The 24,680-nt window shown below is 45.5% G+C and overlaps 1 protein-coding gene across 1 annotated transcript in view; it reads left to right on the top strand.

Annotated features, from left to right (window-relative positions):
• The window catches only part of dock11 (dedicator of cytokinesis 11), a 251,775-nt gene that overhangs the window by 91,242 nt on the left and 135,853 nt on the right, over positions 1-24,680 (top strand). Inside the window, exons 16-24 of the mRNA XM_052020888.1 lie at positions 101-180; positions 280-467; positions 567-632; positions 1,882-1,974; positions 2,063-2,186; positions 5,248-5,369; positions 14,054-14,140; positions 15,585-15,674; positions 22,607-22,722. Of these exons, the coding sequence (XP_051876848.1) occupies positions 101-180; positions 280-467; positions 567-632; positions 1,882-1,974; positions 2,063-2,186; positions 5,248-5,369; positions 14,054-14,140; positions 15,585-15,674; positions 22,607-22,722 (966 nt within the window). The remainder of the gene's footprint in view (positions 1-100; positions 181-279; positions 468-566; positions 633-1,881; positions 1,975-2,062; positions 2,187-5,247; positions 5,370-14,053; positions 14,141-15,584; positions 15,675-22,606; positions 22,723-24,680) is intronic.

Below are 24,680 nucleotides of genomic sequence, written 5' to 3'. Positions count from 1 at the left end.
GAAATAATTTCTAACCATTTGCCTGTGAGGAATCATTAATTTAGATTATTATAGGCAATATATGGCTGAGTTTACAATCCGTTCTGATGTTCTGACTTAGGGCAGAGAAAATATCCAAACTTCAGGTGATTCCAGGAAATTTTGATGTAACCCTTGAGTGTGTTCCTCCTGACATTTCCAGTGAGTAGATTTATTCTATTTGATTTTTCATTTTAAGCTGCTTGACATCATCTTTTGAGAGCTGTGGGCAATGAAATCCATCTCCCTTACCTTGTTCAGATTGTGTAACTTCATCCTACATCCCTGTGAAGCCATTTGAGGAAGCCAACTGTGACTGTGTGACGTTTGAAGTTGAAGAATTTGTTCCAGATATCGCAAAGTACATGTATCCCTTCACAACCTTCAAGAACCACATGTATGTTTATCCTATTCAGCTAAAATATGACAACCAGAAAACTTTTGCAAAGGTATTTTGCTTCAAACTGTGACTGACCAATTTCTGAATCCTCTCGTTTACCAAGTCCCTGACTGTTTCTTCAACTGATGTATCTCTTCCCTACCCTCAGGCGAGAAACATTGCAGTACGTGTGGAGGTGAGGGATTCTGATGGAGATAAATCACACCCACTGAAGGTGAGCGAGACAGTGGCCTGTATAAATACACAATGTTCAAAGTGGCTGGTTTGCAGAATTGTGGGGTAGGAATGAAAACAGTTGAGGAACATAATCCTGGAACATCAATCTTGTTGCAGCAGGCGATATAGATGGGACATGCTTTGTTAAGATTCACTGGCTTCTTATTAATGATTGTAAATGTAAAGAATTGTGAAACATTGGCGTGTTTAATTAATCTTCTTTAATATCCATAAGGTGTTAATACATTATTTTGCCTAGCTTTTATCACACATTTTGGAAGTGATCTCTTTAAAATATACAAAATTCTAATGGGGCTTGAGAAGGTGGGTGCTGAGTTGATGATTCTCCTGGTTGGGGTGTCTGCACCAGGGGTCAGAGTCTTGTCATAGGGTGTAAGCCATTCAGTACAGAGATGAGAAGAAATTCCTCACTCAGAGGGTGGTGGATCCATGCATCTGTCTACCCAACTGGCCTGTGGAGACATCGTTACTGATTATATTCAAGGCAGAGACTAATACATTTTAGATGTTAAGGGAAACAAGAGTATGAGGTTAATGCAGGAGATGGGGCTGAGATGAAAGATCAGCTGCAAACTTATTGAATGGTAGAGCTAGTACAAAGGGCTGATTGGCCTCCTCCTGCTTCAATTCCTTATGTTCTTATTTGTCAAAGTATGTGTGTGGTGCAAATCTGCCTCCAAATCGTGTCTGGATGCCAGTGCAGTAAAACTCTGAAAATCCATTATCTGATAGTTTGGCATCTGGCTCACTGGTTCCCTTTCTCCCTAACACACACCAGGCCCCCAGTTCCCTTGCTCCCTCACACACAAACCCCGGTTCCCTCGCTCCCTCTCGCTCACTGGGGCCCCGGTTCCCTCGCTCCCTCTCGCTCACATTGCAAAAGAGACAACAGAAAGGGCAGGTGGTTTGAAAGGTTGTGTGATGCCTGTTATTTTGTTAATCTACCAAATAACAACCCATCATCTCACACGCAGTTTCTCTCGTTGCCAGATGTAACGGTGTTTCAAGCAGGTTGACAGTGGCCTACTGGGGATATAATACAGAAAGAAGTCTACTTTTACAATTTAGCATTCCATATTAATAACACATTGTTGCAACAGAAAATGTACTATTGGTGTGCAACTTTCTTGCAATTAATGTGGAATTCATGTTGTTTTGAGTATGATGTGTATTAAAATAGATTGAGCTGAAAACAAGAGTGTGACCCTTTTAATAACTGTCTGCAGTGCATCTATGGGAAGCCAGGAGATCCAATATTCACATCCAAAACTTGTGCAACAGTTCTGCATCATCAGCAGAGTCCAGAGTTCTACAACGAGGTATGTCAATGTATTTTGCTTTCTGTACACAAAGTGAATTAATGGGCTCCCAATGTTGAGGAACTCTTCACCTGTTATTTCCTTGTAGATCAAGATTGAGCTGCCTGTGCATCTCCACGAGAAGCATCACCTCTTGTTCACCTTCTATCATGTCAGCTGTGACATAAACAGCAAAGGGACAACTAAAAAACGTGAAGCTGTCGAGTCGCAGGGTAAGAGTGTGAAGTCAGCCAAGTGACAAATACTAACGCTGAGATAGAGTCCAATCAATGTCACGTCTTCACTCACCCTGGTTGAATACTTTTAATATAATTACATTCACAGTAAAACTCTAATAATCCAGTGCACTTGGGCCTTTGCTCTGCCAGCAAATTTTCTGGACTATTGAATGTTACTCCTAAAAATACTGCAAGACACTTTTATTTCGATTTGTTTACATGTCAAACAGTTGTATAATAAATTTTCTGGAGGACCCAGTGAACTTAAAGGAAACAGGAAATATACAAACTCCGGACCACAGCTCCAGCTGCAAACTCACTCGCTTTGCTGAGCTCTGGTGTTCCAGACTCTGACCCCAGCTCCAGCTCACAACATGGACCCTGGCTCACATTGCATTCCAGGCTCTTGGCTCTGGCCACATATCCTGCTCAGACTCTGGATCCCCGGTTCATGTTATGGACTAATAACCATTAGGATTCCCAAACAATCAGATGCCAGATTATTGGTGTTTTATCGTAGATGTCGGTTGTCAGTTTGTTTGAAGTACCTTTGGTATGGTAGCACAGTATCACCATCTTCTGGTATGGGGCTAGAAACTAGAAATGATTAAAACTCCACCATGGCAAGTTGTGGCTCTGAATTCAGTAAAATCTGGTAACGTGTTAGCTGATTAGCCTAAGAAAGTTAAAACCCCTACCAACTACCATCAGGAAAGAGGATGGGTTTAAAATCCTCTACATTCCTGGCACCAACACGTCTGGCCTACCTACGTAGCCACATACTGTGTGATTGATTCTTAATGACCGGGGAGTGTTTCAGGTTGAACACTTAGTGGCTTTTCCTATGAACAAAGAGAAGGCTGAAATCCTGGGTACGTTCTGTTTAATATTATCTCTGGATCAGCGGTGAGGTATCCACAGCCTTACAGAAGATTGTAAGGCATTGGGTCAGCAGCAGAAGATCAGGGTAACTAACCTCCATTCTCTGGGGAGGGGAAGGACCTCAGCCACAGGAAGGAAGCTAGTGGGGACTTGAGATCCTACCATTATTCATTGCCTGGGGTTTGTTGGGGAGAGCTGAGGTTTGCCCTCAGATTTTGGGAAAACAGGGTATTTCTCCCTTTGGAATACATTTGCATCAATGTGTAATTTAGAAAAATAATCACTGGTACAAATGCTGACAGAATTTGAAATTGTCAATTGGTGTTGCTGCTGTCAAGCAACCATGTGGTGCAGTGACTGGTGCCGGTGTCTCACAACTCCACAGACCCGGGTTCGATTTCAACCTCTGGTATTTATTCATCACTCACAGGTCTTCTTGAGAATCTACTTCTCCTTTCCCGACACTCAATAGCAAAGTGATATTTTATACTTTTAAACACAAAGGCAACAATAAACAATCAACTACTGTTTCAATGGCTATAATTACCTACTTAACTGTAACATTTTGAGTGTAGACAGGTAACTTTTGCAGAATTACATACTTATGATGGGAGCACATCCCAACTGGCAGAACCCCTTAGAATGTGCAAATACCAATGGTTGCCCTGAAGGGTTCTGTGCACAAAGCACCAGACACCCAAAATACACTACTTTTGTTGCCGTGTTGGGGGTGGGTCCCTAGATAAACAGCCAGGATATTAAGTGACAGAACAGGCATGTCCTGAAATGTGTATTAGGTAGCAGGGATATGTCTTTAACAATGCATTAATACAGGAGGTGGCCATTTAATTCCATCCCTGATCTTACGTGAGGGTTTCAATAAGGGCCGATTAACATTCATTTATTCTCTTCCCCTGCGTAATTACAATGGTACGGAATCAGAATGTCCCACACCCGATGACCTTAGCGTATCAGTGGAAGTTAAATTATGAACAGTTTCTCTCGAAGACTGTTTGTATTATGAATTATAATATGAAGAAGTTTGTATTAATGCCTGCTATCCACATAATTCCTGAAGATGTCACAAATAATCTGTAATAATCAGCACCTTAGCTGTCACCAAATGTGATGCACTCAAGATTTATACCTCATTTAATTTGTCTTTTACTTAAGATATTTATCACCCATTATCTGGCTTCATGCTGGAGGGTGGCTGGTGTTTGGGAAGGTTAGCTGTGTTATCGTGATTCCAAGTAATCCGTTAGCTATTTGATTACTACGTTCAGTCACTTAAGGTTCATGTAGATATGTCTGACAGAAGAAGTGATTATTTTGAAAGCTTTCAATAACTACATTTTCCAGTCATTTTTAATTCACAATGGAAATGCAGAGTTTGAACAAGAGAAGCATTTTGTGTTACATTGGCCACTGCGGTTTGCCCTACTTTTAAGCATATGGCATTCCTTTCATTCTTTTCCATGGTTGTTAACTTAAATCAGTTAAGTGTGAACAGAAGAAAGTAGGAGCAGGAGTAGGCCACTCTGCCCCTCAAGCCTGCCCTACCATTCAATATGATCATGGCTGATCTACTCCAGGCCTCAACGACCCTTCTGTGCCAGTTCCCCATAACCCTCAATCCCCCATGTATCAAAAGCTTATCTACCTCCACCTTAAATACTACAAATGATCTAGACTCCACAACTTTCTGGGGTAGAGATTTACAGAGATTCACCACCCTTTGTGAGGAGACATTTCCACAGACCTCGGTTTGAAATGACTAGCCCCTAATTTTGTAACTATGTTCCTTCATTTGAGATTCTCCCACAAGTGAAAACATGGCGGTTTCTATCCAGTCAAGCCCACTTGGGATCAGATATGTTTCAATAAGTTTATCACACATTCTTCTAAACGCTAAAGAATACAGACTCAACCTGTTTAGCCTCTCTTGATAGAACTACTTTATAATTCATGATATTCTGAACTAAGTGCAGAATCACCAGAGACTTTTGTAGATTTATTTGTGATTTTTTTAAAAAATTAAAGTATTAAATGTAAAAGGAGGGACACACGTTGGATTTCACAGCAGTCTGTTTTCTAACACGTCGTTGGGATGTGGAGCTCAATATCTGAGTCCGGTGCTCCTTGTGACTGGGTTGTTTTGTGCTTTGTTCAGTTGGTTACGCTTGGCTGCCGTTGTTGAAAGATGGTACAGTGGTTACATCTGAGCAGCAGCTGCCAGTCTCTGCCAACCTTCCTTCTGGATATCTGGGCCGTCATGATCCTGAAAACAAGAAGGTGAGATATCAATTGTTTTCTTTGGAGCATCGGAGGCTGAGGGACAACCTGATAGATGTATATCAAATTATGAGTGGCATAGATAGGGCAGATGGTCAGAGTCTTCTTCCCAGGGTGGAAATGTAAAATACTGAAGGATTTAAGTTAAGAGGGGAAAAGTTTATAGGAGATTTATGAGGCAAGTTTTTTTTTACATAGAGGGCGATAGGTGCCTGGAACACAGTGCTAGGGGAGTTGGTGGAAGCAGATGTGATAGAGACAAATAAGAGGCATTTCGATGGGCACATGAACACTCGGGGAATGGAGGGTTATAGACCATGTGTAGGCAGATGGGATTTAGTTTAATTTGACATCATGGTCAGCACATTGTGGGCTGAAGGGCCTGTTCTTTGCTGTAATAAGAACGATTGTCAATGATGTTCACTGACTAGTACCAGTGTTTGAGTATGTGATTTAAAAATATTCCTTCAGCAAATGATTGTGGAGACAACAATGCCAGCTCACATTAAGACTATTCTAAGCCATTAGTGAAGCAGCAGTCCCAGAAGGGATGGATAAGAGGGGGGTTGAATGAGTCGTTGAGGAGTGATCCACCAAATGGAGGGAGAGGATAGAAAGGTTTAAAGAGGGAGTTTCAGAGAGCTGGACCAAAGGTTCCTTGCAGCTGTCCTTGACCTCCCCAGTTTTGAGGTGGGAAAGGCAGAATTATCGAGGAGAGAAGGAAGAGGTTAGGAGAGAGACCTTCATGGAACAGTTAAGGCCCAGAAGAGGGTACAAGGGATCCTAGAGCAATTGGGGGAATGTGGGCCCTCGCCTAACTGGGCACACTTTGCCCAATACCCAGCCACCAAGTGCTGGCCTTGACAAAAAAATGGAAGAGAGGCTCACTGATGCACAACAAAAGCTGCCTACTTCGTGTAACTGAGGCTGATGTGTTGGTGAGGGAGTTCAGCATTACTGGATGTGGCGTCCTCTGATTGATCTGTAAGCCCTACACACTTCCCCTTTAGGCCCATTTAAAGGATGTTGCTTGAAGAACAGAAAAGTGCTCTTGATCAACTAACGGCTCTGAAGGCAAATCAACTGCTAACTTATCACATTAACTTGTGAGCCCTTACAACGAGCAGAGTGGCAACACTTGAATCAGGGTGATTTGGATGAACCCAATGTGAGGTTGTAACCTTGTAGGGCATGGTATGGTGTTTGTGCTTATTCCTCTTATGTAATTGGCATACAATCCTTAATGATTTTTTGTACAACCTGGTAATATGGGGAAAAGCTGAGGGCTGTGTTAAGCCTGACTGCCTTCCCAAGTATTTCTCTGCAGAGTGCCTTAAGATTCAGCTTTCCCACTGTTCTTGTATCAGTGTTTACTGCACAATGTTGCCACGTGACAGGAAAGAGAGATTGTACGAGATAATAATTGAGATAGCCAAGGCAATGCTTCGGCCTTAACAGGAAAGGAATGCCTTTCTCAAAGCCTCATGTTTCCTGGAGAATGCTGGAACTCTGCATTGATTAATGCCATTAATTTCATCATATTTGTCAGTTGAGGTTTTCGATGAGCTTTCTATCTGCCTCCTGATTACTGGTCCCGTTATTTTCAGGAATTTAATTTTCTGAAAGGGAGGGAGAGATGAAGCTAAGATCACTGTCGGTGACTGGACAGAATTGGTGGGTCCACACTTCGGCTGATTACCAAAGTCAGTAGTCATCCAGAAACTGTTTGTGCTCAGACCACTAGAATTGTAGCTTCTTTTATATAACTTGGAATAAATGTCAACATTTAGCTGTGTGCTACTGAACTGTATTCACAAGAGTTGGGTTTGGCTTCTGTCCAGTTTGTAGTTTGTGAATCATCAGAGTTTATTTGGTTGTTAACTCTTGGAGCTAACTGCCTGGTCACAATTAAAGTTTGCCGGTCCTGTCACAATCCAATGACAGTACTACTAGTTTTACTGGTTAGGACAGGAATGGAGTGTCCACCTATAGTGAGAAACCCAGAAGGATAAAGCAAGCATGTGCTTTGTTGTATTGGTCTGTCACTTTGTTAAGTAATGGTCTTATTGTCCTGCTCACTCCTTCTGTTGCCTCCTTCCATTTTGGGGTTTGGTTCTTCAGTGTGGTTGGCCTTCAACTCCTTGCTTAAGTCCATCGCTCATCTGTGGGGAGGGCCCCTAGGTAAAACACCCAATAAGAATGGAATTAATTCCCCAACTGGATTAACACAAAGGTTAAAATTACCCATGCTCTGAGGCCAATTAGAATATGGGACCACTGTTAAAACTCACCACAACAGAGCAAAATTATGTGCATGTATAGAACTGAGATATTAGATTTACTATTTGTGCAGTCTATATAGATAATGAGGCAATTCATACCACATTCCATACAATGGGTCTGCATCCTCTCAGATTGTACTGCATGTTGGTGTTTTAATGGACCGAACAGTGGGAGAATGTGCAGAAGTGCTGCCTTATCTTCTTGTTGCCCATATCCCCTAGAATTTGTGCATCGGCTCACTGAACATCATAAACAGATGTCTGCATCTCATGTTAGCTGGAACCCTGAGTAATATTTTATCATGTATGATATCGCTGTCAGTCCCCTGAGCCATCATTACATCGCCCCTCATCCAACAGGGGTCGGTACAGTATCAAGCTGCTGCCTCACGGTGCCAGAGACCCAGGTTCAATGCTGACCTCTGGTGCTGTCTGTGTAGAGTCTGCATGTTCTCTCTGTGACCATGTGGGTTACCTCTGGGTGCTCTGGTTTCCTCTCCCATCCCAAAGACGTCCATGTTGGTAGGTTAATTGCTGTAAATCACTTGTAAATTAATTGTGTAGGTGAGTGATAGGATCTTGGGGAGTTAATGGGAATGTGGGCAGAACAAAATAGGATTGGTTTAAGTGGAAGATTGAAGGTTGGTGTTGACTTGATGGGCTGAGAGGTTTGTTCCATGCTGGATGACTCGACAAATTGGCTGCAAACAAGATCAAACCTGGTGCAGTCCTTCTCTGTGGGGTTGGTTCAACTTACTGAGTCATTTCAGTGTTACTTATGCTGATTAATTTCTTTAGTTGGGGAGATATCAAAATCTGCAATTATCTTTTGTAAACTGTCAGGAGTACAGCAAGTAATGGAATTCACTCAGCTCCTGCACTCCAGCTGGTGACACGGTGTCATGGCGATACACTCCACCCCCTACACAACTATGGTTCAAGCACCTAAATGTGAACTGTTGCTGTACAGCCATACCTGCAGACAAAAGTAGTTGTTCATGATACATTGACTTTGGTCAGAAGGCTGTGCTTCAAATCCAACTTTAATATACAGTCTGGGCTGAGAGTTCAGACCTCTCCTATGACTCAGTACACACCTTTCCCAAGTGCCTTTGGGCAGGGCCACATGACAATTATTAAAATATACCATGGCCCTGTTCCAACAAGAGAGGAGTTCTTGGCCAACATTCCTCAACACTGTCTGGACAAATCAATCACCTCGTTGTTTTGGGATCATCTCTCCAGAGTGCTGGAGAGGGTGCAGAGGAGATTCACCAGGGTGTTGCCTGGGATGAAATATTTCAGTTATGAGCAGACTGGAGAGGCTGGGTCTGACTTCCCTGGAGTGGAAGCAGTTAAGAGGAAGCATGATTGAGGATTATAAAATTATGAGGGTGTGGCGACTCACCGTTTAGTCGGGCGAACTGGCTCGGCAGTCGGGTCGCGCGGCGTCGGAGCGACAAGGCCCAAGATGGCAGCGGGCCTCGTCTTTCCCGAGCGACGGGGAGAACCCGTGCGCGGGAAAGTCTTGATGACGTAGTACTTATGTCATTGCCGGTTGCTTTGGGCGGGAACAGTCTCCCTTGAAGGGCCCGCGCAAGGCCATCCTCCGACTAGCGTCTTGTTTTATTTCGTGGTAGCAACCGCTACATTGGTGACCCTGACGGTCCAAATGGATTTTGGACCCGCGCAATGGCCGACAGCACAGCAGCCAACGCAGTGGCCCTCAAGCTGCCCACCTTTTGGACACTTCGGCCCAGCTTCTGGTTTGACCAGGCCGAAGCGCAATTCCACCTTCGGCAGATCACCTCCGACTCCACGAAGTACTACCATGTAGTTAGCTCTCTGGACCAAGAGACAGCTGCCCAGGTTGGAGACTTCATCCAGTCGCCTCCGGAGGAAGATAAGTACCCGGCTTTCAAAGACCTTTAGATTCGGACCTTCGGCCTCTCCCGTCATGAGCGCGCTGCCCGCCTGCTTCATCTGGACGGCCTGGGGGACAGATCCCCATCCGCCCTAATGAATGAGATGCTGGCATTGGCCGAGGGACACAAGCCATGCCTGATGTTCGAACAGGCCTTCCTCGAACAGCTCCCCGATGACATCCACCTGTTGTTAGCCAACGCCGACTTCAGCAACCCCCGTGAGGTGGCTGCCCGGGCAGATGTCCTGTGGAGGGCCAAGCGCGAGAGCGGCTCGTCCGTCAGTCAAATCACCAGGCCGCGAGCCCAACGCCCGCCTCGCCCGGCCCCAGCAACCGAGCAACCACACCCCAGGAACGCAGACGACAACACGGGTGACCAGCTGTGCTTCTACCATCAGAGGTGGGGTGCGGAGGCCCGTCGATGCCGCCCACCCTGCAAGTTTCAGGGAAACGCCAGGGCCAGCCGCCGCTGATGGCTACGGCGGCTGGCCGCCGACAGAGCCGCCTCTTCGTTCAGGACAAGAAATCTGGACAGCGTTTCCTCGTTGATACTGGAGCGGAGGTCAGTATTTTGCCCCCGACCGGCCGCGACACTCGTAACAGGCCACCAGGTCCTCTACTCAATGCCGCCAACGGTACAACGATACGGTCTTTCGGCACCCGTACTCTTCAATTACAATTCGGCGGCAGCTGTTTTACCTGGACCTTCACCCTTGCCACGGTCGCCCGACCACTCCTAGGAGCTGATTTCCTTCAGGCCCACAACCTGTTAGTCGACCTGCGAGGGAAGCGGTTAGTCCACTCTAGCACCTTCCAGACCTATCCCCTGGGAGAAATCAGCACACCAGCCCCGCACCTGGACTCCATTTCCCTTTCTGGCGACGATTTCGCCAAGCTCCTAGCCGAATTCCCATCAATTTTGGCACCTTCGTTTATGAATTCTAGGCCCAAACACGGGGTACTACACCACATCATTACTACAGGGCCACCCCTTCATGCCCGAGCACGACGATTACCTCCAGACAAGCTCCGCCTGGCAAAGGAAGAGTTCCGTCATATGGAGGAGCTGGGGATTGTTTGCAGGTCAGACAGCCCCTGGGCCTCCCCCCTGCACATGGTCCCCAAAGCCACCGGAGGGTGGAGGCCCTGCGGCGACTATCGCAGGCTGAATGATGCTACCACCCCAGACCGCTATCCCATCCCTCACATCCAGGACTTCGCAGCGAACTTACACGGGACCCGCATCTTTTCCAAAGTGGACCTCGTTCGGGGATACCACCAAATCCCGGTCCATCCGGATGACGTCCCCAAAACTGCGATTATCACCCCATTCGGCCTGTTCGAATTCCTTCGGATGCCGTTTGGCCTTAAGAACGCCGCGCAGACCTTCCAGCGGCTGATGGACGCGGTAGGCCGAGACCTGGACTTCGTGTTCATTTACTTAGACGACATACTGATCGCCAGCCGTAACCGCCAGGAACACCTTTCCCACCTCCGCCAGCTGTATTCCCGCCTCCGCGATTTCGGCCTCACGATCAACCCGTCCAAGTGCCAATTCGGACTTGACTCTATCGATTTCCGCGGCCACAAAATCACCAGCGACGGGGCAACACTCCTACCCGCCAAGGTGGACGCTATCCGCCATTTTGCCCGCCCCGACACAGTCAAAGGCCTACAGGAATTCCTTGGGATGGTCAACTTTTACCATCGATTCATCCCTGCAGCAGCCCGTATCATGCGCCCTCTGTTCTCGCTGCTGGCTGGTAAGAGCAAGGACGTCACCTGGACTGATGAGGCTGCAGCTGCTTTCGTTAAGGCCAAAGATGCCCTGGCAGACGCCACGATGCTTGTACACCCCAGGACTGACGTCCCGACTGCCCTCACGGTAGACGCGTCCAACACCGCGGTGGGTGGGGCACTGGAACAGCTACTTGAAGGCCGCTGGCAACCCTTGGCATTTTTCAGCAAACACCTTAGACCGCCCGAACTGAAGTACAGCGCTTTTGATCGGGAACTTCTAGCGCTGTATCTGGCGGTCCGGCATTTCCGATACTTTCTAGAAGGCAGGCCTTTCACCGCTTTCACCGATCATAAGCCTCTGTCCTTTGCCTTCTCCAAAGTCTCCGATCCCTGGTCAGCTCGTCAGCAGAGACATTTATCCTACATTTCCGAATTCACAACTGACATCCAACATGTCTCCAGAAAGGATAATGTCATTGGTGATGCACTTTCCAGACCAACCATCCACAACCTATCCTTGGGTGTCGACTACATGGCCCTAGCTGACGCACAGCAAGCCGACGACGAACTGCCCAGCTACAGAACCGCAGTCTCGGGTCTGCAGCTCCGAGATTTCTTGCTTGGTCCAGGTCAGCGGACCCTACTTTGCGACATTGCGACTGGTCAGCCCCGCCCTATAGTCCCTGCAGCCTGGCGGAGACGCGTTTTTGACTCGGTACATGGGTTGGCGCACCCGTCCATCAGATCTACTGTCCGACTGGTCGCCAGCAAGTTTGTCTGGCATGGCCTGCGCAAACAGGTCAGTGAGTGGGCCAGGACTTGTCCGCACTGCCAGATGTCAAAAATCCAGCGACACACCAAGGTCCCACCACAGCAGTTCGAGCCTACCCGTAGGAGGTTCGACCACATACACGTCGACCTCGTGAGCCCTCTGCCGGTTTCAAGAGGAGCCCGGTACCTCCTTACCATCGTGGACCGGTTCACGAGGTGGCCTGAGGCAACCCCCCTGACTGACATCACAACTGATTCCTGCGCCCGGGTGCTGCTCACAACTTGGGTCTCACGTTTTGGCGTTCCGGCCCACATCACTTCAGTCAGAGGCACCCAATTCACTTCCAGTCTCTGGGCTGCATTAGCGAACCTGCTAGGGACGCAGCTGCACACCACCACGGCCTACCATCCTCAATCAAACGGGTTGGTGGAACGTTTTCACCGCCATCTGAAATCGGCCTTGATGGCTCGCCTGAAGGGTCCTAACTGGGTTGACGAGCTGCCTTGGGTCCTGCTCGGCATACGCACTGCCCCCAAAGAAGACCTCCGCACTTCGTCAGCTGAGCTTGTATACGGGGCACCACTAGTTGTCCCCGGGGATTTCATACCTGCCCTTCGGGACCAAGGGGAACAACCCCCAGCAGTCCTACAAAGACTGCGCGAGAAGCTTGGCAACTTGGCCCCGATTCCCACCTCACGGCACGGTCAAGCCCCATCCTGCCAGCCCAAGGAACTACGGGACTGTAAATTTGTTTTCGTTCGCAGGGGCACACCTCGGGCGCCATTGCAACGACCATATGAGGGACCGTTCCGAGTCATACGGAATAATGGATCCACCTTTATTTTGGACATTGGAGGCAGGGAACAGGTTTTCACGGCGGACCGCCTCAAAGCGGCCCATTTGGATCTGCAACAACCTGTCGAGGTTGCAACACCGCGACGCAGAGGCCGGCCCCCTAAGCGGCAGCTGGCACAGCCCACGGACCTTGGGGACTGTATCGCCGGTTCTGGGGGGGGTTGTGTGGCGACTCACCGTCTAGTTGGGCGAACCGGCTCGGCAGTCGGGTCGCACGGTGTCGGAGCGACGAGGCCCAAGATGGCGGCGGGCCTCGTCTTTCCCGAGCGACGGGGAGAACCCGCGCGCGGGAAAGTCTTGATGACGTAGTACTTACGTCATTGCCAGTTGCTTTGGGCGGGAACAGTCTCCCTTAAAGGGCCCGCGCAAGGCGGGAAAATAAACCAGTTCTTGTTCAACCATCCTCCGACTAGCGTCTTGTTTTATTTCGCGGTAGCAACCGCTACAAGGGTTTTAAATAGGGTAGACAGCTGGAAACTTTCCTCCATATCAGGTAGATAAAACTAGAGGATATAGATTTAGGGTAAGGGGTAAGAGATTTAGAGGGAATCTGATAGGGACCCCTTCCACCAAGAGAATGGTGAGTACCTGGAATGCAGTGCCGGAGAGAGTGGTGGAAGCAGAGTCACTGACAGCATTTAAGGAGTGTCTCGGCAAACACTTGAATCACCTCAGCATAGGAGGCGGAGACACAAGTGACTGCAGATGTTGGAATCTGGAACAATATACAAACTGCTGGAGGAACTCAGTGGGTTAAGCACCCTCTGTGGGGGGAATAGGAATTGTCAGCGTTTCAGGTGGAAACCCTTCATCAGCCCTGACCTGAAACGTTGCCAATTCCTTTCCCCCCACAGATGCTGCTCAACCTGCTGAGTTCCTCCAGCAGATTGTGGACCAAGTACTGGAAGATGCGATTAATACAGATGGGTGCCCACTGGTTGATGTGGATGTGGTGGGCCTAGTGGCCTGTTTCCATGCTGAGAACGTGGCTCTCATACCTGGATGAGCTAATACATGCACTACAAACCGATCCATTGAACATAAAGCACTTGATAAAGGTCTTAATTGCTGTAAAAATGCTTATCTTTACTTTTTTTTCCTTTCTTGGCAGCACACGGTTCCTGACATTAAGTGGGTAGATGGCGGGAAACCCTTACTGAAGGTTAAAAATCACTTGGTATCTACAATTTACACTGAGGTAATTATCTCCGATGTTAATGTACGGATAAGGTTTACACATCTCCATGTGGAATTGAAGTTTCTGGAAGAAAACACATGGATGAATGTGGATTCTGTCTATGTCTGGACACCAAATTGCCAGGGCCTTGGAGATGGTGGAGAGGAGATTTACACAAATGGGATGAGAGCTGAGGGAACTACAAATGCTATGGAGAGCTGTAGGAAGGTGAAAGGACAACAGAAGCTGAGGCTGCAATCTTTAAAGCATAGAAGAGTAACTGCTGATTTAATGAAGACAAATTATAAGGGGTTTTGATAGTTGAAGAGAAACTGTTTCCATTTGCAGGAGGGTTGATAACCAGAGGACACAGGTTCAAGTAAGTGGATGAAAGAGGGAGCAGGGACATTTTTTAATCCTGAAAATTGTTGTCATGTGTTATGGCCTATCTGACGGAGTGTGGAAGCAGATTCAGTATAACTTTCACAATAAGGTGGGTGAAAATTGAAAAATTGGCAAAGGCACTGGAAAGATTGTTGGGTGGGACAAGTAGTTCCAAAGAGCCAGTGTAGCTGTGAGTAACCAAATAAGCACCTTCAGTGCTGTATAATTCTCTGATTTGATAATGGCCAGCTGGGTTTTTGCACGTTTTGCTCTGGAGTGTACTGTGGACTTTGGCCTGAACTTTCCCCACTCAGCAGGAAGGTCCAGGACTCAACATCCCAGAGTATTGAGCAGCCCCAATGATGCCAGCCCAGTCCAGTAGGTAGATGATGTGGACACTGAATAAGATTACGTAGAAAATATTTATATAGATTTAAGGCAGGAATTTTCTCCTCCGTGTCTGTGAAATCCATCTTTATAAAATACGGTCAGACAGAATATTGAGCCACACTTTCATGTTGGTGGAGAGACAGTGCTCACTGCTGACCCTTGTACTGAGTACAGACTTGCCTTTTGGAGATACTCCCTTATCAAGTCACGTTCCCAAGCTGACCTGATCCCTTAGAATATCACTTACGATGATCTAAGGTGATGACTCCACACAAGCCTACCTTTGCTAACTTTAATTTTTTCCACAATTCATTTTGCATTTTTATGATCTTACTGTTCCATTTAATTCTCTTAACTCTTACAATGTCTCCCCTCGGTTACCTCCTAAGGTCAGAAGTCCAACTGTTCTCCAGCCTTCATAACGTGAAGATGCATGCCATGGCTCTTCCACACTCACCTTGATGCATTTATCTGTGGAATGAACTGTCTGGATGGCAGGCAAACAAAAAGTTTTCACTGTACCTTGGTACATGTGACAATAATAAACCAATTACCATGCACAGGTTATTATTGTTGAGTAAATTAAAGGCAATGAAGAAGATTGCACGCATTTGAATGTGAATGTCATCTGCAGTGTTGTGTTATTCCAGCAATGAGCTCTTCTACCATGTGATCTCTGGTTTCTTCACAGGACCTGTATCTGCACAATTTCTTCCACCATTGTCAGATGAACCAATCAGCAACACAGGAGATCAGTGGTGACCTTGTGAAGTACTTGAAGGTAACTGATGGCATTCTGTATGGCTAATGTGTAGGAAAGTTTACAAAACATTTGTTAGGCCACACATGGAGTATCGTGGGCAGTTCTGGTCTCCACGTTATGGGAAGGATGAGATAGCACAGGAGAGAGTACAGAGGACACTCACCAGGATGTTGCCCGGATTGGAGGACTTTAGTTACAGGGAAGGATTGGATAGGCTGGGCCTGTCTTCTCTGGAGTGACCTGATAGAGGTTTATAAAATCATGAGAGGCATAGATAGGGTAGATAATCAAAATCTCTTTCCTATGGTCAGGGTATCAAAAACAAGAGGACACAGGTTTATGATGAGAGGAAGGAGTTTTATAGGGGAACTGAGGGGAAAGTTTTGTTTTACAGGAGAATGGTTGATATCTGGAACATGCTGCCAGAGGAAATGTTGGAATAAGATACAGTCACTACATTTAAGAGGCATGTAGACAGACACTTCAATAAGCAAGGCATAGAAGTATATGGTCTGAATACAGATGAATAGGATTTGTGTCGATGGGCAAAATGTTTAGCATGGACGTGGTAGGCTAAACAGCCTGTTTCTGTGCTTTATGAATCTATAAAAGAAATCCCTCATACTTTGGCCCAGGATGGTAAATGTACCAATGTGATGTGCAGCAAAGCTGTATCAAAGGCAGGAGCATTCAACCCATCATACCTGCTCTGCCGTTCAATATGATCATGACTGATCTGATCTTGGTCCCAACTCCACTTTCCTGCTTTTACACAGTGTTCCTTGATTCACCTACAGTCCATGAAAACACCTATTGCAGGCTTCAAGATACTTAATGACTCACCTTCCAGAGGTCTTTGGTTGGGGAATTCAAAAGAGCTGCACATCATTGAGAAAAGAAATTCTCCCTCAGCTCCCTATGAAATGGACAGCATTTTATTCTTTGACTTTGCCTCCTAATTCGAGATACTTTCTCCCACCCCTATCCCCCCAACCTTGGGGAACTATACTCCTGGCACTCACCCTGTTAAGCCCCCTTAGGATCTTGTAGGTTTCTGAAAAGATTATTTTGTACAGTCCAGAGAAGGTTAGCCAATCTTAGTTTAAACTGTTAAAACAAAGCCCCTAATCTCCAGGGAGTGAAGGTTCAGTCTGCTTAATCTTTCCTCATCGGATAACCCCTTCATATCCAGAATCAAGTCACAGTGTTAGCCCTGGGTGAGTGCAGAATCAGAGAAGACAGAGCAGTGACCCCATCACTTTCATCTTCACACAATACACTGGAATCTCCACTTCATCAGTTGTACCAATCTCCAAGGTGTGTTTATTGCATTGTGCAGGAAATCAATTCCAGAAACTCCTGCAGAATCCAGGACTGTTGGAGCCCTGTTTATAGTCCACAGTGGTGCAGCTGGAAGAGCCACAAACTCTCAGCTCCAGTGACCAGCTTCAGTCCTGACCTCCAGTGCCCTATATGTGGAGTTTGCATATTCTCCCTGTGACTGCATGGTTTTCCTCCAGATGCTCCAGTTACCTCGCACATCCCTAAAATGTGCAGGTTAGTCAGTTAATTGGATGCTGTAAATTAACCCTAGTGTGTAAGTGAGTGGTAGAATCTGGAGGGAGCTGATGAGAATGTGGGGAGAATAAAAATATGGGACTAATGTAGGATTAGTGTAAATGTGTAGTTGATGGTTAGTGCAGACTTGATGGGCCAAAGGGCCTGTTTGCATGCTGTATCTCTCTGACTCTACGACACCTATGGACTTGATCTGGGAGGAATGTGATTTGAAAGCCAATAGATTTTGGTCTTGTACTTTTTCTGCAAATTTTAATAAATCAAACATCTCCCTTAAGTTTATAGCGTGGTCACCTGCACCCAAATTCCCTCTGATCCCTCTATTGCATCAGCCCATGAGAGTTTTTGGATCGTGATAGTGATCTTCAAATAAAGTCTGCCTGAGAACATCATAGACATGTGGTCCTGTCCAAATTTGGAGTGGAAATTTTGATTAAGCAAGGAGGTAGTTTGAACATACATGCCAATGAACTTCAGCCCAAGTTTGCTTATATGTGTCCAACCCAGTTCAAATAAAAGCAGCGACTATCTGCCTGGATTCTGGTGGCTTTCTGTTAGAACAGTCTAGCAGCTTCTGTATTTTATTGACAGTGTTTCAGTCTGCACTCTCAGGCAGGGAGTAGGCTTCAACGAGGCAGCTCTGGTAGCTTGCGGTCACACTTAAGTCCCACTTCAATCTAGCTACCTGCCCACAAACAACTAACACATCAGGTTCACTGCCCAGTTGTGTATTCAGCAGCTTTGGTGCCAGTGAGGTCTCAGACACTCGTGTCCCACCTTACCAATGGAAAAAGCATCAGTGCAAGTGCAGCCAATGGCTTGTTGCCAGTGTGGGAGTGTTCTTTCTAAATTAGGAATTTGGATATTATGGGGAAGAAAAGGAGTAGCAGGTTTGTAAACAATCCCTTCTGGTACTCGACAGAGTAGATGTGGGGACGATGTTTCCTCTTGCTGGGGCATCAAGACCCAAGGGTCAAAGTCTTAAAAAAGGGGTCGGTGATTGAGCACTGAGGTAAGAGGAAATGTGCTCACTCAGAGAGTGGTGAATCTTTGGGCTTCTCTGCCCCAGAGGGTGGTGGGGCTCAGCTGCCCAGTATATTCAATAATGAGATCAGTAGACTTTTAGATATTACAGGAAATGGGGGTCAGGGTAGGAATGTGAGGGGCCAAATGGTCTACTCCTTATTTAATTTCATCTGTTCTTAAGTTGAAACCGCTGGACTATTGATTAAACCGTGAATGATCTGCACCCGATTAATCTACTTCTGTCCCATGTTCCTTGATCCCTTCCAGTAAAAAGACCCTGATTTGGCACGGACTCGATATTGTCAGTTGCCATGGCATCCACAGAGAGAGTTCCAGCTTTCTTTTTCCCTTGGCTGAGCTCTGGTGGTAAAGTTGTGTTTTACTGCCCTCTACTGCCCAACACGAGATGACAAGCTGAGTCAAAGAAATCCTGCAGATGCTGGAATCTGGAGCAATACACAAAAAGTGCTGGAGGAACTCAGCAGGTCAGACAGCATCTATGGAGGGAAGTAAACAGTCGATGTTTCGGGCCAAGACCCTTCATCAAGACTGAGTGCTTTGGGAAGCTGCTGCAACTCCCATAACCAAGGTTGCAGATAACAACACTGAGAGTGAAGGGAATGAGAGTGGAGATGAACACCAAGCTTAAGCAGATGTTTGTGCTGTACTGAGGGAAGCCATGTCCATGTTGGGAGAACAGAATAAAGTCAAAGGGTCAGACAGCACAGAAACAGGCCCTTTGGCCCACCATCAACCACACATTTACACTAATCCCATATTAATCACATTTCCATGCAGTGGTGAGTGTATAAGGAGTAGAGTAGGGGGCTGAGGACACAGCCTTGTGGGGCGCCTGTTTTGAGATTAATCATGGCGGAGATTTTTCTGCCTATCCTTACTAATTGTGGTCTGTTGGTAGGAAGTCAAGGGTCCAGTTGCAAAGGAAGGTGTTGAGTCCCAGGTTTAGGAGTTAGGAGAGGAGTTTGCTTGGAATTATAATATTGAAGGCTTATCCCTGAACTAATCTTGCTTGCAGTTTAATGCTTTCCTCTGAATTTCATGGGCCTTTCCTGATTAAATTTGTTTGTGAGACTTAACCAACAACTTATTACATTCTGCACAGTCTGCATCAGATAAATTACCCTCATCAAAGCTCCATGCTCCCTCTAGGGGAAAATAAAATAATTGCAGTCAATTATAATCTTGTGGTAACAATTCTTTAATTGCTGGGCCTTTCTAAACAACGTTACGTAGTGTCCCTTAAGATTTCTCTCCAGTTACATGTCTACAGCTGTGTTAGTCTGACTGGCCTGTCAGTCAGTATCCTGCTGCCTTTTAAATAAGAGAGCCACTGTGATAGTCTCCTACATCACACTTATCGTCATAGACAATTAAAAATATCAGAGGCTCCACTGTTTCTTCACTCATTCTAATGGGCTAGGACACCTCTGGGCGCTAGGTCTAATGAGTTATCACTTACAAAGATGCGAAGTTTCTTAATATTACCATCCACAATTTTTGTCATATCTAATATTTCGGTCTTTTTAACTGCAGTATTGTTGCTCTGGTTCATTAAGACAGCTGCAAAACGTTCATTACACATTATTCCAACGCCTTCTACCTCCGCACGTATTATCTTTTGGTCTCTGAAAGACCCTTTTGTTTTCGTTCTCCTCATGCCCTTTTACATTTTATTAAATATCTTTGTGTTTTCTTTGATTTTAAGCCAACATTTTTGCATGTACGCCTTTTCCCTTCGGAATTTTATTTTAAGATTCACCCCTGAACTTCTTATAATCCTCTTGGCTTTTTACAGCTCTCAGCATCTGACAAAAGCCCCTTTTAAAAAAAAATTATCCCACATAGTGAAAACCTTGGCATTTTGGTGGGGTGTGAGGGAAGTTTTGGCTGGGGGGGGTGGCGGTGTTGGGTTTGAGGGAAATTTTGGTGGGTTGGAGTTTCAGGAAGGTTTTTGGAAAGGGTTGGGGTTTGAGGGGGTGGTTTGCGAGGGGATGGAAGTTTGGGAAGAGTGGGGTTTTCCAACTTTCTGTCTCCCACTTTCCTGAAACTGATCTCCTGCAGTAATTTCCCATTCTAACTGGCATCTCAACCTGGTAATATTGTGCTTACCCAATTAAGAGCTTTTCGACCCACTTGATCTTTATCCCTTTCTGTAATTATCTTAAGTCTAACTAACTTTTTTAAAAGTATATTTTATTCCTAATATATTACAGTAAATATAATCAAGACATGTCTTTCTCTGCTATCATTGTACCATCAATCTAATGTATTCTTTTACAGTGTGTCACTGCCAGTCTGGTTTCATCCTTAAAGACAAAGAGTTTGGGAGGCTGTTACACAGGCTGAGCCCCTCAGTGTCCACCGGGAGCAGGACCTTACCCTGTGGTCCCTTCTCCACAGAGCCTTTGCAGTGGTTGCACAGATATCTTAAATTCAACTGAATTGTCTTCAATACCTCGGTACAGAGTAATAGCCATACAACATGGAAACAGGCCATTCGGCCCAACACATTCATGCTGACCACTAGGCACCCTTCTGTGTTTATTTCATCTTCCAAGACTTGGTCCATCTCCTTCTATGCCTAGATGATTCAAGTGCTCATCCAGACACTTCTTAAATGCTGGCAGTGACTTCTTTCACCACTCTCTCAGGCAGTGTATTCCAAGTACTCATCACTCTCTGGTGAAAAAGGTCTCCCTCAGGTCCCAAAGTCTCTTACGATTTACCCTAAATCCATGTCCTTTAGTTTTATCTACCTTTAAAAAGAGAAAAAGATTCCTGTGGTTGACCCTACCTATGCCCCTTGTTCTCAATTCAATACAGCATTTGATAACTACACACCAGACAATGACTCTGCCGAACAACTATACTCCCTTATTAATCACAATTGATTCAAACAACTCAAAGATTCACTATGTAGTTTCAAACAATCAATTAACTCTTTAGTTTCACAACTCAACAAGTTACTAGCACAACTCTTTAGTTTACTTTCACAACTTTTAAACCCACTACTTGTATTCAAATATTACCCACTCTCGATGAACCTAGCTGGGGTCTGATCTTGGCGAGTTCTTCTCTGAGTCCCTGACTCAGGGCCATCTTCTTCAGTGGTTGCCCTCCAGAGTCACTGCTGCTGGTTATCTCCTGGGGCAACTTTTATACATTTCTTCATATAGATCCCAATCATTGCTTAGTTCTTTATTGCCTCTACACAGCCTTAATTCAAACCTTATCCATGCAAGCATGTGTTTCCTTAACTTCAAATTGCTGTAGGTGCCGTCCTACAACCATTTTTTTCCTAACTTATCAGTATGTTTATTTGGGATCTGTAATCTGCCAAATGTCCTTTTCCACAGGATATCAGGTCCCAGATACCCCTAGCTACTTGTCCCGTCTTCGATAGCTCACAGTGAGATGTTTACAAGAGGGTAGACCACAGGGCTATAAAGCTGTCTCAGTGATGTTCACTTGAGACTGGCCAGGTGTCAATTATATGAACCTCCTTCACTGTGGCCCTTTGTTCTGTGGTTTCCAACATATCTTCCAAGGCAGTAGACTATCCTCCCAAAGCCTGATGGGAAACTTGACATTGCTCTGGCTGCTACACCCGCATAATTTTTTATACCTTAGTCTTGTACCCTGTTAACCTCCTCCACTCTAGGGAGAACAGACCCAGCTTCTCTGGTCTCTCCTAACTGAAATGCTCCATCCGAGGCAACATGCTGGTGAATCTTCTCTGTACCCTCCCAGCACTATCATATCCCCTGATTACCTGTTCCTACCAGTCCAGATTCATTTCATGAACTCATTTACCCCTTTCATGTTGCACTTGTTAGGTGCTTATTTCAAAAAAAAATTATCTTGAATGTGTTTTTAAGAGAGTTGCACGTACAAAGGCACTTATAGTATTTCTGTTCATGATTGAGGGAGATTCCACAGAATGCCTCAATATTTTATGTCAAGGTTCTCTGGAATCTGTAGGCATTTAGGGTATTTACAGAGGTACTAATATGGAAAACTTACAGAATTTGTATCAATCATTACATTCATCTTTTTGTATTTTACAACTTCGGTTTTCCAATGAGTTGTATTTAAGATTGAAAACAATTAAACCATACTAGTAAACCAGAAATAATCATCAATGTAAAGTGTTTGTATAACAGAAGTAAGTTGTTTAGTCCCTTGAACCTGTTCTGCTATACTTTGGCTGTCCTGTTTACACTAAAATTTGTTGTTAATGTGGTTAATTGTAATTCAGAGCTGTAAGCAGGAGTTCCTACTACAACACTCTTTCAAAAAAGAGACCTGAATCTGTTTCCTTCCAGTGTTTGCATGCCATGGAGACTTGCGTGATGGTTAACTTCCTACCAACAATCTTAAACCAACTGCTACAAATCCTCACCAGAACTAACCAGAGTGATGTGGCAGTGAATTCTGTCAGGTATGTTATCTGTTTCATTTTAATATCCATGCTGTCTTCTTCCCTGTCCCCTTCTACAGTATTCCTAACCCCTAACCCTTGTCAATACCACCCAACCCCATCAAAAAAAAAGTGAAGATGGTGCTTGCATTTTTGAGTGCCTGTGTGTGTGTGGGAGGGAGGGATCAAAGAGAGTAGCAAAAATCTTCCAAGGAATTTCACATGTGAATAAGCCAAAAAATGAATGCAGTACCAGTGAAGGAGATATGAGAGGAGATAGCAAGTCCTTGGTCAAAGACTTGCATTTTAAGTTGCATCTTAACTTGGATGGAGAGGTCCAAAGGGAAGATTTCCCAAGCCTTGGTAGTTATGAACACCAGTGGTGGGACAGTTAAATTTGAGATTGAGCAAGTAGGTAGAATTAAGGGAAACAGACATCTTATAAGGATGGAGGAGATTACACAGTTGTAAAGGGAAACCATGCAGACATTTGAAAACAAGGATGAGAATGTTACAATCAAGGCATTGTTTAAATAGGAGCCATGCAGTTCAACAGGCATGGGGGCCATAAATGAATGTGACACAGCGCAAACTAGGCCATGTGGCACCAAAGTTAAGGATGACTAGAGAGTTATAGAAGGAAGTTGACCAAGTACAGTTTGGAATAGTTAACTCTAGGTACTGAAGAGGACTTGAGCTGAGATGGGTGGAATCATGTGATGTTACAGAGGTAAGAATGGGCATGGCACTGATGTGAATGCAAGGTTCAAAGCAAATTATGGTTAAGGTTGCAAACAGTCCAGGTTTGGTTTCATAGGGGGAGGTGGAGTCCATGGTTGGGGAATGGCTTGTGTAACAGAGCTGGAAAAACTGTGGATTCTTTCCTCTCAGTATTCAGTTGGAAGAAATTTCTGCTCTTCTGTTACTGGAAGTTCGACAAACAATTTGAAAATTTGCAAATGCGCAGGTGAAGGCTGGGTGTCATCAGCAGATGCATGGAAACCAACAGGGTTTCAGAGCCCAGCCTGGGGCATCCTGTAAATGGGAAGAGGATGAAGAATGATCCTTGGGAAAACCAGAGAGAGCAGTGTGGCAGGGTGAGGAGAAATCAGTCCTGCCGATTCCCTGACCTTCACCTGTATGGATTCTGATCAGACCAGGTGATCCCAGTCCCATCATGTTACTGACAGTGGAGGGGCAGTGATCCATCTTTTCATAGGCTGCAGCCAGGAGCTCAGTAGAATCACAAACTTTATTTGTCAGGCATGTTTATGGCCCCTCCTAATTTGCCCTTTGAACTGGTAGCTTAGCAGAAAGTAGTTTAGAGTAATTTACATTGCTGGATCTGGAGTCACAAACAGGCCAGACTGGGTAGGACAGCAAATTTCCTCCTCCAAGAGACATTAGTGAACCTGATGGAGTTGGTCACAATCAGTAGTTTCCTGGTTGCCGTTAGTGTTTCCAGCTCCATGTTGAACACAGCAGGTAAGAATCAGATCACCACCAGCAGTTCAACCGGAGCTGTCTATCCCATTCACATTAAAGAAAGAAAGGTTGATAATTATACAGCACCTTACACGTCCTCAGGATGTCTAAAGGTGCATTACAGCCAATGGGCAGCATGATGGAGAAGCTGAAAGAGCCGCTACCCCACAACTCCAGAGTCCCGGGTAAAATCCTGACCTCCAGCGCTGTCTGTGTGGAGTCTGAATGTTCTCTCGGTGATGTGTGGGTTGGTAGGTTAATTGGCCACTGTAAATTGCTCTGGTAGAATGGTTGAATGTCTGGGGGAATTGATGGGAATGTGGGGAGAATAGAGTTGGATCAGTGTAAATGGGTGGTTGACGTTTGGCGCAGACTCGGTGGGCCAAAGGGCCTGTTTCTGTGTTGTCTGCCTCTATGACAAATGCAATGCTTCTGTATGGTCACTTTTATATTGTGGGCATTGTAGTCTTGTGTAACAGGCAAAATTCCACAAA

This window comes from Pristis pectinata, chromosome 8, assembly GCF_009764475.1.
Source record: "Pristis pectinata isolate sPriPec2 chromosome 8, sPriPec2.1.pri, whole genome shotgun sequence".
NCBI lineage: Eukaryota > Metazoa > Chordata > Chondrichthyes > Rhinopristiformes > Pristidae > Pristis > Pristis pectinata.
This window is presented reverse-complemented; position numbering and strand designations above follow the sequence as displayed.